Source organism: Salvelinus fontinalis, chromosome 10, assembly GCF_029448725.1.
Source record: "Salvelinus fontinalis isolate EN_2023a chromosome 10, ASM2944872v1, whole genome shotgun sequence".
Lineage (NCBI taxonomy): Eukaryota > Metazoa > Chordata > Actinopteri > Salmoniformes > Salmonidae > Salvelinus > Salvelinus fontinalis.
Window position 1 is genome coordinate 43,169,022 of NC_074674.1, and position 11,401 is coordinate 43,180,422.

Sequence of the window (11,401 nt, forward strand, 5' to 3'; positions counted from 1 at the left end):
AGAGGTGGTCTATCTAGAGGTGGTCTATCTAGAGGTGGTCTATCTAGAGGTGGTCTATCTAGAGGTTGTCTATCTAGAGGTGGTAGTGTGGTCTATCTAGAGGTGGTAGTGTGGTCTATCTAGAGGTGGTCTATCTAGAGATGGTAGTGTGGTCTATCTAGAGGTGGTAGTGTGGTCTATCTAGAGGTGGTCTATCTAGAGGTGGTCTATCTAGAGGTGGTCTATCTAGAGGTGGTCTATCTAGAGGTGGTAGTGTGGTCTATCTAGAGGTGGTCTATCTAGAGGTGGTCTATCTAGAGGTGGTCTATCTAGAGGTGGTCTATCTAGAGGTGGTCTATTTAGAGGTGGTCTATCTAGAGGTGGCAGTGTGGTCTATCTAGAGGTGGTAGTGTGGTCTATCTAGAGGTGGTCTATCTAGAGGTGGTCTATCTAGAGGTGGTCTATCTAGAGATGGTCTATCTAGAGGTAGTCTATCTAGAGGCGGTCTATCTAGAGGTGGTCTATCCAGAGGTGGTCTATCCAGAGGTGGTCTATCTAGAGGTGTTCTATCTAGAGGTGGTCTATCTAGAGGTGGTAGTGTGGTCTATCTAGAGGTGGTCTATCTAGAGGTGGTCTATCTAGAGGTGGTCTATCTAGAGGTGGTCTATCTAGAGGTGGTAGTGTGGTCTATCTAGAGGTGGTAGTGTGGTCTATCTAGAGGTGGTCTATCTAGAGGTAGTCTATCTAGAGGTGGTCTATCTAGAGGTGGTCTATCTAGAGGTGGTAGTGTGGTCTATCTAGAGGTGGTCTATCTAGAGGTGGTCTATCTAGAGGTGGTCTATCCAGAGGTGGTCTATCTAGAGGTGGTCTATCTAGAGGTAGTCTATCTAGAGGTGGTCTATCTAGAGGTGGTCTATCTAGAGGTGGTAGTGTGGTCTATCTAGAGGTGGTCTATCTAGAGGTGGTCTATCTAGAGGTGGTCTATCCAGAGGTGGTCTATCTAGAGGTGGTCTATCTAGAGGTAGTCTATCTAGAGGTGGTCTATCTAGAGGTGGTCTATCTAGAGGTGGTAGTGTGGTCTATCTAGAGGTGGTCTATCTAGAGGTGGTCTATCTAGAGGTGGTCTATCTAGAGGTGGTAGTGTGGTCTATCTAGAGGTAGTCTATCTAGAGGTGGTCTATCTAGAGGTGGTCTATCTAGAGGTGGTAGTGTGGTCTATCTAGAGGTGGTAGTGTGGTCTATCTAGAGGTGGTCTATCTAGAGGTGGTCTATCTAGAGGTGGTCTATCTAGAGGCGGTCTATCCAGAGGCGGTCTATCCAGAGGTGGTCTATCTAGAGGTGGTCTATCTAGAGGTGGTCTATCTAGAGGTGGTCTATCTAGAGGTTGTCTATCTAGAGGTGGTAGTGTGGTCTATCTAGAGGTGGTAGTGTGGTCTATCTAGAGGTGGTCTATCTAGAGATGGTAGTGTGGTCTATCTAGAGGTGGTAGTGTGGTCTATCTAGAGGTGGTCTATCTAGAGGTGGTCTATCTAGAGGTGGTCTATCTAGAGGTGGTCTATCTAGAGGTGGTAGTGTGGTCTATCTAGAGGTGGTCTATCTAGAGGTGGTCTATCTAGAGGTGGTCTATCTAGAGGTGGTCTATCTAGAGGTGGTCTATTTAGAGGTGGTCTATCTAGAGGTGGCAGTGTGGTCTATCTAGAGGTGGTAGTGTGGTCTATCTAGAGGTGGTCTATCTAGAGGTGGTCTATCTAGAGGTGGTCTATCTAGAGATGGTCTATCTAGAGGTAGTCTATCTAGAGGCGGTCTATCTAGAGGTGGTCTATCCAGAGGTGGTCTATCCAGAGGTGGTCTATCTAGAGGTGTTCTATCTAGAGGTGGTCTATCTAGAGGTGGTAGTGTGGTCTATCTAGAGGTGGTCTATCTAGAGGTGGTCTATCTAGAGGTGGTCTATCTAGAGGTGGTCTATCTAGAGGTGGTAGTGTGGTCTATCTAGAGGTGGTAGTGTGGTCTATCTAGAGGTGGTCTATCTAGAGGTAGTCTATCTAGAGGTGGTCTATCTAGAGGTGGTCTATCTAGAGGTGGTAGTGTGGTCTATCTAGAGGTGGTCTATCTAGAGGTGGTCTATCTAGAGGTGGTCTATCCAGAGGTGGTCTATCTAGAGGTGGTCTATCTAGAGGTAGTCTATCTAGAGGTGGTCTATCTAGAGGTGGTCTATCTAGAGGTGGTAGTGTGGTCTATCTAGAGGTGGTCTATCTAGAGGTGGTCTATCTAGAGGTGGTCTATCCAGAGGTGGTCTATCTAGAGGTGGTCTATCCAGAGGTGGTCTATCTAGAGGTGGTAGTGTGGTCTATTTAGAGGTGGTCTATCTAGAGGTTGTCTATCTAGAGGTGGTAGTGTGGTCTATCTAGAGGTGGTAGTGTGGTCTATCTAGAGGTGGTCTATCTAGAGGTGGTCTATCTAGAGGTGGTCTATCTAGAGGTGGTCTATCTAGAGGTGGTAGTGTGGTCTATCTAGAGGTGGTCTATCTAGAGGTGGTCTATCTAGAGGTGGTCTATCTAGAGGTGGTCTATCCAGAGGTGGTCTATCCAGAGGTGGTAGTGTGGTCTATTTAGAGGTGGTCTATCTAGAGGTTGTCTATCTAGAGGTGGTAGTGTGGTCTATCTAGAGGTGGTAGTGTGGTCTATCTAGAGGTGGTCTATCTAGAGGTGGTCTATCTAGAGGTGGTCTATCTAGAGGTGGTCTATCTAGAGGTGGTAGTGTGGTCTATCTAGAGGTGGTCTATCTAGAGGTGGTCTATCTAGAGGTGGTAGTGTGGTCTATCTAGAGGTGGTCTATCTAGAGGTGGTCTATTTAGAGGTGGTCTATCTAGAGGTGGTCTATTTAGAGGTGTTCTATCTAGAGGTGGTCTATCTAGAGGTGGTCTATCTAGAGGTGGTAGTGTGGTCTATCTAGAGGTGGTAGTGTGGTCTATCTAGAGGTGGTCTATCTAGAGGTGGTCTATCTAGAGCTGGTCTATCTAGAGGCGGTCTATCTAGAGGTGGTCTATCCAGAGGTGGTCTATCTAGAGGTGGTCTATCTAGAGGTGGTCTATCTAGAGGTGGTCTATCTAGAGGTGGTAGTGTGGTCTATCTAGAGGTGTTCTACCTAGAGGTGGTCTATTTAAAGGTGTTCTATCTAGAGGTGGTCTATCTAGAGGTGGTCTATCTAGAGGTGGTAGTGTGGTCTATCTAGAGGTGGTAGTGTGGTCTATCTAGAGGTGGTCTATCTAGAGGTAGTCTATCTAGAGGTGGTCTATCTAGAGGTGGTAGTGTGGTCTATCTAGAGGTGGTCTATCTAGAGGTGGTCTATCTAGAGGTGGTCTATCTAGAGGTGGTCTATCTAGAGGTGGTCTATCTAGAGGTGGTAGTGTGGTCTATCTAGAGGTGGTCTATCCAGAGGTGGTCTATCTAGAGGTGGTAGTGTGGTCTATTTAGAGGTGGTCTATCTAGAGGTGGTCTTTTTAGAGGTGGTCTATCTAGAGGTGGTCTATATAGAGGTGGTCTATATAGAGGTGGTCTATCTAGAGGTGTTCTATCTAGAGGTGGTCTATCTAGAGGTGGTAGTGTGGTCTATCTAGAGGTGGTCTATCTAGAGGTGGTAGTGTGGTCTATCTAGAGGTGGTCTATCAAGAGGTGTTCTATCAAGAGGTGGTCTATCTAGAGGTGGTCTATCTAGAGGTGGTCTATCTAGAGGTGGTCTATCTATAGGTGGTCCATCTAGAGGTGGTCTATCTAGAGGTGGTAGTGTGGTCTATCAAGAGGTGGTCTATCTAGAGGTGGTAGTGTGGTCTATCTAGAGGTGGTCTATCAAGAGGTGTTCTATCAAGAGGTGGTCTATCTAGAGGTGGTCTATCTAGAGGTGGTCTATCTAGAGGTGTTCTATCTAGAGGTGTTCTATCTAGAGGTGGTCTATCTAGAGGTGGTAGTGTGGTCCATCTAGAGGTGTTCTATCTAGAGGTGGTCTATCTAGAGGTGGTAGTGTGGTCTATCTAGAGATGGTCTATCTAGAGGTGGTAGTGTGGTCCATCTAGAGGTGTTCTATCTAGAGGTGGTCTATCTAGAGGTGGTAGTGTGGTCCATCTAGAGGTGGTCTATCTAGAGGTTGTCTATCTAGAGGTGGTCGTGTGGTCTATCTAGAGGTGGTCCATCTAGAGGTGGTCTATCTAGAGGTAGTCTATCTAGAGATGGTCTATCTAGAGATGGTCTATCTAGAGGTAGTCTATCTAGAGGAGGTCTACCTAGAGGTGGTCTACCTAAAGGTGGTCTACCTAAAGGTGGTCTATCTAGAGGTGGTAGTGTGGTCTATCTAGAGGTGGTCTATCTAGAGGTGGTCTATCTAGAGGTGGTAGTGTGGTCTATCTAGAGGTGGTCTATCTAGAGGTGGTCTATCTAGAGGTGGTCTATCTAGAGGTGGTCTATCTAGAGGTGGTAGTGTGGTCTATCTAGAGGTGGTCTATCTAGAGGTGGTCTATCTAGAGGTGGTCCATCTAGAGGTGGTCTATCTAGAGGTGTTCTATCTAGAGGTGGTAGTGTGGTCCATCTAGAGGTGGTAGTGTGGTCTATCTAGAGATGGTCTACGTAGAGGTGGTCTACCTAGAGGTGTTCTATCTAGAGGTGGTCTATCTAGAGGTGGTCTATCTAGAGGTGGTAGTGTGGTCCATCTAGAGGTGGTAGTGTGGTCTATCTAGAGATGGTCTACGTAGAGGTGGTCTACCTAGAGGTGTTCTATCTAGAGGTGGTCTATCTAGTGGTGGTCTATCTAGAGGTGGTAGTGTGGTCTATCTAGAGGTGGTCTACGTAGAGGTGGTCTACCTAGAGGTGTCCTATCTAGAGGTGGTCTATCTAGAGGTGGTCTATCTAGAGGTGGTAGTGTGGTCTATCTAGAGGTGGTCTATCTAGAGGTGGTCTATCTAGAGGTGGTAGTGTGGTCTATCTAGAGGTGGTCTATCTAGAGGTGGTCTATTTAGAGGTGGTCTATCTAGAGGTGGTCTATTTAGAGGTGTTCTATCTAGAGGTGGTCTATCTAGAGGTGGTCTATCTAGAGGTGGTAGTGTGGTCTATCTAGAGGTGGTAGTGTGGTCTATCTAGAGGTGGTCTATCTAGAGGTGGTCTATCTAGAGCTGGTCTATCTAGAGGCGGTCTATCTAGAGGTGGTCTATCCAGAGGTGGTCTATCTAGAGGTGGTCTATCTAGAGGTGGTCTATCTAGAGGTGGTCTATCTAGAGGTGGTCTATCTAGAGGTGGTAGTGTGGTCTATCTAGAGGTGTTCTACCTAGAGGTGGTCTATTTAGAGGTGTTCTATCTAGAGGTGGTCTATCTAGAGGTGGTCTATCTAGAGGTGGTAGTGTGGTCTATCTAGAGGTGGTAGTGTGGTCTATCTAGAGGTGGTCTATCTAGAGGTAGTCTATCTAGAGGTGGTCTATCTAGAGGTGGTCTATCAAGAGGTGGTAGTGTGGTCTATCTAGAGGTGGTCTATCTAGAGGTGGTCTATCTAGAGGTGGTCTATCTAGAGGTGGTAGTGTGGTCTATCTAGAGGTGGTCTATCCAGAGGTGGTCTATCTAGAGGTGGTAGTGTGGTCTATTTAGAGGTGGTCTATCTAGAGGTGGTCTTTTTAGAGTTGGTCTATCTAGAGGTGGTCTATATAGAGGTGGTCTTTTTAGAGGTGGTCTATCTAGAGGTGGTCTATCTAGAGGTGGTCTTTTTAGAGGTGGTCTATCTAGAGGTGTTCTATCTAGAGGTGGTCTATCTAGAGGTGGTAGTGTGGTCTATCTAGAGGTGGTCTATCTAGAGGTGGTAGTGTGGTCTATCTAGAGGTGGTCTATCAAGAGGTGGTCTATCAAGAGGTGGTCTATCTAGAGGTGGTCTATCTAGAGGTGGTCTATCTAGAGGTGGTCTATCTATAGGTGGTCCATCTAGAGGTGGTCTATCTAGAGGTGGTAGTGTGGTCTATCTAGAGGTGTTCTATCAAGAGGTGGTCTATCTAGAGGTGGTCTATCTAGAGGTGGTCTATCTAGAGGTGGTCTATCTAGAGGTGGTAGTGTGGTCCATCTAGAGGTGTTCTATCTAGAGGTGGTCTATCTAGAGGTGGTAGTGTGGTCTATCTAGAGATGGTCTATCTAGAGGTGGTAGTGTGGTCCATCTAGAGGTGTTCTATCTAGAGGTGGTCTATCTAGAGGTGGTAGTGTGGTCCATCTAGAGGTGGTCTATCTAGAGGTGGTCTATCTATAGGTGGTCCATCTAGAGGTGGTCTATCTAGAGGTGGTCGTGTGGTCTATCTAGAGGTGGTCCATCTAGAGGTGGTCTATCTAGAGGTAGTCTATCTAGAGGTAGTCTATCTAGAGATGGTCTATATAGAGATGGTCTATCTAGAGGTAGTCTATCTAGAGGAGGTCTACCTAGAGGTGGTCTACCTAAAGGTGGTCTACCTAAAGGTGGTCTATCTAGAGGTGGTAGTGTGGTCTATCTAGAGGTGGTCTATCTAGAGGTGGTCTATCTAGAGGTGGTAGTGTGGTCTATCTAGAGGTGGTCTATCTAGAGGTGGTCTATCTAGAGGTGGTCTATCTAGAGGTGGTCTATCTAGAGGTGGTCTATCTAGAGGTGGTAGTGTGGTCTATCTAGAGGTGGTCTATCTAGAGGTGGTCTATCTAGAGGTGGTCCATCTAGAGGTGGTCTATCTAGAGGTGTTCTATCTAGAGGTGGTCTATCTAGAGGTGGTAGTGTGGTCTATCTAGAGATGGTCTATCTAGAGGTGGTAGTGTGGTCCATCTAGAGGTGTTCTATCTAGAGGTGGTCTATCTAGAGGTGGTAGTGTGGTCCATCTAGAGGTGGTCTATCTAGAGGTTGTCTATCTAGAGGTGGTCGTGTGGTCTATCTAGAGGTGGTCCATCTAGAGGTGGTCTATCTAGAGGTAGTCTATCTAGAGGTAGTCTATCTAGAGATGGTCTATCTAGAGATGGTCTATCTAGAGGTAGTCTATCTAGAGGAGGTCTACCTAGAGGTGGTCTACCTAAAGGTGGTCTACCTAAAGGTGGTCTATCTAGAGGTGGTAGTGTGGTCTATCTAGAGGTGGTCTATCCAGAGGTGGTCTATCTAGAGGTGGTAGTGTGGTCTATTTAGAGGTGGTCTATCTAGAGGTGGTCTTTTTAGAGTTGGTCTATCTAGAGGTGGTCTATATAGAGGTGGTCTTTTTAGAGGTGGTCTATCTAGAGGTGGTCTATCTAGAGGTGGTCTTTTTAGAGGTGGTCTATCTAGAGGTGTTCTATCTAGAGGTGGTCTATGTAGAGGTGGTAGTGTGGTCTATCTAGAGGTGGTCTATCTAGAGGTGGTAGTGTGGTCTATCTAGAGGTGGTCTATCAAGAGGTGTTCTATCAAGAGGTGGTCTATCTAGAGGTGGTCTATCTAGAGGTGGTCTATCTAGAGGTGGTCTATCTATAGGTGGTCCATCTAGAGGTGGTCTATCTAGAGGTGGTAGTGTGGTCTATCTAGAGGTGTTCTATCAAGAGGTGGTCTATCTAGAGGTGGTCTATCTAGAGGTGGTCTATCTAGAGGTGGTCTATCTAGAGGTGGTCTATCTAGAGGTGGTAGTGTGGTCCATCTAGAGGTGTTCTATCTAGAGGTGGTCTATCTAGAGGTGGTAGTGTGGTCTATCTAGAGATGGTCTATCTAGAGGTGGTAGTGTGGTCCATCTAGAGGTGTTCTATCTAGAGGTGGTCTATCTAGAGGTGGTAGTGTGGTCCATCTAGAGGTGGTCTATCTAGAGGTTGTCTATCTAGAGGTGGTCGTGTGGTCTATCTAGAGGTGGTCCATCTAGAGGTGGTCTATCTAGAGGTAGTCTATCTAGAGGTAGTCTATCTAGAGATGGTCTATCTAGAGATGGTCTATCTAGAGGTAGTCTATCTAGAGGAGGTCTACCTAGAGGTGGTCTACCTAAAGGTGGTCTACCTAAAGGTGGTCTATCTAGAGGTGGTAGTGTGGTCTATCTAGAGGTGGTCTATCTAGAGGTGGTAGTGTGGTCTATCTAGAGGTGGTCTATCTAGAGGTGGTCTATCTAGAGGTGGTCTATCTAGAGGTGGTCTATCTAGAGGTGGTCTATCTAGAGGTGGTAGTGTGGTCTATCTAGAGGTGGTCTATCTAGAGGTGGTCTATCTAGAGGTGGTCCATCTAGAGGTGGTCTATCTAGAGGTGTTCTATCTAGAGGTGGTAGTGTGGTCCATCTAGAGGTGGTAGTGTGGTCTATCTAGAGATGGTCTACGTAGAGGTGGTCTATCTAGAGGTGTTCTATCTAGAGGTGTTCTATCTAGAGGTGTTCTATCTAGAGGTGGTCTATCTAGAGGTGGTCTATCTAGTGGTGGTCTATCTAGAGGTGGTAGTGTGGTCTATCTAGAGGTGGTCTACGTAGAGGTGGTCTACCTAGAGGTGTTCTATCTAGAGGTGGTCCATCTAGAGGTGGTAGTGTGGTCTATCTAGAGGCGGTCTATCTAGAGGTGGTAGTGTGGTCTATCTAGAGGTGGTAGTGTGGTCTACCTAGAGGTGGTCTATCTAGAGGTGTTCTACCTAGAGGTGTTCTAAGTAGAGGCGGTCTATCTAGAGGCGGTCTATCTAGAGGTGGTCTATCTAGAGGTGGTCTATCTAGAGGTGGTCTATCTAAAGGTGGTCTACGTAGAGGTGTTCCACCTAGAGGTGTTCTATCTAGAGGTGGTCTACCTAGAGGTGGTCTACCTAGAGGTGGTCTATCTAGAGGTGTTCTATCTAGAGGTGTTCTACCTAGAGGTGGTCTATCTAGAGGCGGTCTATCTAGAGGTGGCAGTGTACAGAGTGTAATGTGATCTCACGTTTCCGGCCTTGGAGATCTTCAGGTCTATCGAGGGGGCAGGCTTCCTCTCCTTCCTCCTCTGCAGGTAGTCATAGAGACGCAGCTGGGGGGGCATGGGCAGGTAGGACATCTCCTGCTGACGGTTCAACGCCGCCCGAGAGTGACGCTTAAAACAACTACGGAGAGAGGAGCAACAGGTCTCTGTGTGTCTCATAGCGTGTTTGCAGGTCTCTCTCTCTGTGTGTGTTTGCAGGTCTCTCTCTCTGTGTGTGTTTGCAGGTCTCTCTGTGTGTGTTTGCAGGTCTCTCTCTCTGTGTGTGTTTGCAGGTCTCTCTCTCTGTGTGTGTTTGCAGGTCTCTCTCTCTGTGTGTGTTTGCAGGTCTCTCTCTCTGTGTGTGTTTGCAGGTCTCTCTCTCTGTGTGTGTTTGCAGGCCTCTCTCTGTCTGTGTGTGTTTGCAGGTCTCTCTCTGTCTGTGTGTTTGCAGGTCTCTCTCTGTCTGTGTGTTTGCAGGTCTCTCTCTGTCTGTGTGTTTGCAGGTCTCTCTCTGTCTGTGTGTTTGCAGGTCTCTCTCTGTCTGTGTGTTTGCAGGTCTCTCTCTGTCTGTGTGTTTGCAGGTCTCTCTCTGTCTGTGTGTTTGCAGGTCTCTCTCTGTCTGTGTGTTTGCAGGTCTCTCTCTGTCTGTGTGTTTGCAGGTCTCTCTCTGTCTGTGTGTTTGCAGGTCTCTCTCTGTCTGTGTGTTTGCAGGTCTCTCTCTGTCTGTGTGTTTGCAGGTCTCTCTCTGTCTGTGTGTTTGCAGGTCTCTCTCTGTCTGTGTGTTTGCAGGTCTCTCTCTGTCTGTGTGTTTGCAGGTCTCTCTCTGTGTGTCTCTCTGTGTGTTAGCAGGTCTCTCTGTGTGTTTGCAGGTCTCTCTCTGTGTGTCTCTCTGTGTGTTTGCAGGTCTCTCTCTGTGTGTCTCTCTCTGTGTGTGCAGGTCTCTCTCTGTGTGTCTCTCTCTGTGTGTGCAGGTCTCTCTCTGTGTCTCTCTCTCTGTGTGTCTCTCTCTGTGTACCGTTTCATAGAGTGGGTGTTCATCTTCTGCTTGTTATAGAGCAGGTGATTGGCTGTACAGGTGACAGAGATAGATGGGTCCAGACACAGAGGATCAGCTGTGGCCAGCAGTAACTGGCTCTCCAACTGCAACTTATCATCCTGGAGGGGAGAGAGGAGATAGATGAAGAGAGGAGAGGCAGGAGGTGATAAGGGAAGATGAAAGGAAGAGAGGAAAGATAACAGTATTACCATCTTGTTGGTGTGTTCAGGTTTGTATGACCTTGGCAACTCACCTGAGTCCATTTGTGGTGGTCACTGGTCATGGCATGGACGTCACAGATCAGTGTCTGGGGAGGTCAAAGGTCAGAATATAGTATCAACGTTCCAAGGTGTAAGGCTCGATCATTCTGATTGCATATCACCACCACCACTTGTGTCCACTCTAACATACAAACCAACGGTCACCCCTCATGGTTCTCACCTGCATGGCGTCTGTTCTACCTCTTCTATCTCTATGGTTGTAGAACGCAGTGCTAGTTCCTACCTGCATGGCGTCTGTTCTACCTCTTCTATCTCTATGGTTGTAGAACGCAGTGCTAGTTCCTACCTGCACGGCGTCTGTTCTACCTCTATGGTTGTAGAACGCAGTGCTAGTTCCTACCTGCATGGCGTCTGTTCTACCTCTTCTACCTCTATGGTTGTAGAATGCAGTGCTAGTTCCTACCTGCATGGCGTCTGTTCTACCTCTTCTATCTCTATGGTTGTAGAAGGCAGTGCTAGTTCCTACCTGCATGGTGTCTGTTCTACCTCTTCTATCTCTATGGCTGTAGAACGCAGTGCTAGTTCCTACCTGCATGGCATCTGTTCTACAACCATAGAGATAGAAGAGGTAGAAGGTAGTGCTAGTTCCTACCTGCATGGCGTCTGTTCTACCTCTTCTACCTCTATGGCTGTAGAAGGCAGTGCTAGTTCCTACCTGCATGGCGTCTGTTCTACCTCTTCTATCTCTATGGTTGTAGAACGCAGTGCTAGTTCCTACCTGCATGGCTTCTGTTCTACCTCTTCTACCTCTATAGTTGTAGAATGCAGTGCTAGTTCCTACCTGCATGGCTTCTGTTCTACCTCTTCTACCTCTATGGTTGTAGAATGCAGTGCTAGTTCCTACCTGCATGGTGTCTGTTCTACCTCTTCTATCTCTATGGTTGTAAAAGGCAGTGCTAGTTCCTACCTGCATGGCGTCTGTTCTACCTCTTCTATCTCGATGGTTGTAGAAGGCAGTGCTAGTTCCTACCTGCATGGTGTCTGTTCTACCTCTTCTATCTCTATGGTTGTAAAAGGCAGTGCTAGTTCCTACCTGCATGGCGTCTGTTCTACCTCTTCTACCTCTATGGTTGTAGAAGGCAGTGCTAGTTCCTACCTGCATGGCGTCTGTTCTACCTCTTCTATCTCTATGGTTGTAGAAGGCAGTGCTAGTTCCTACCTGCATGGCGTCTGTTCTACCTCTTCTACCTCTATGGTTGTAGAAGGCAGTGCTATTCCTA

General features: G+C 47.2%; 1 protein-coding gene across 7 annotated transcripts in view; it reads right to left on the bottom strand.

Moving 5' to 3' along the window:
• supt20 (SPT20 homolog, SAGA complex component) overlaps positions 1–11,401 on the bottom strand; it is a 49,223-nt gene that overhangs the window by 29,909 nt on the left and 7,913 nt on the right. For all 7 annotated transcript variants that reach the window (XR_008761141.1, XM_055936856.1, XM_055936857.1 and 4 more), the window contains exons 8-10: positions 10,154–10,207; positions 9,880–10,019; positions 8,850–9,006 (exon numbers count right to left, since the gene is read on the bottom strand). Coding sequence is in view for 6 of the 7 variants with exons in the window: in XM_055936856.1 (XP_055792831.1) it covers positions 8,850–9,006; positions 9,880–10,019; positions 10,154–10,207 (351 nt within the window). In the remaining variant the exon portion in view is untranslated. The remainder of the gene's footprint in view (positions 1–8,849; positions 9,007–9,879; positions 10,020–10,153; positions 10,208–11,401) is intronic.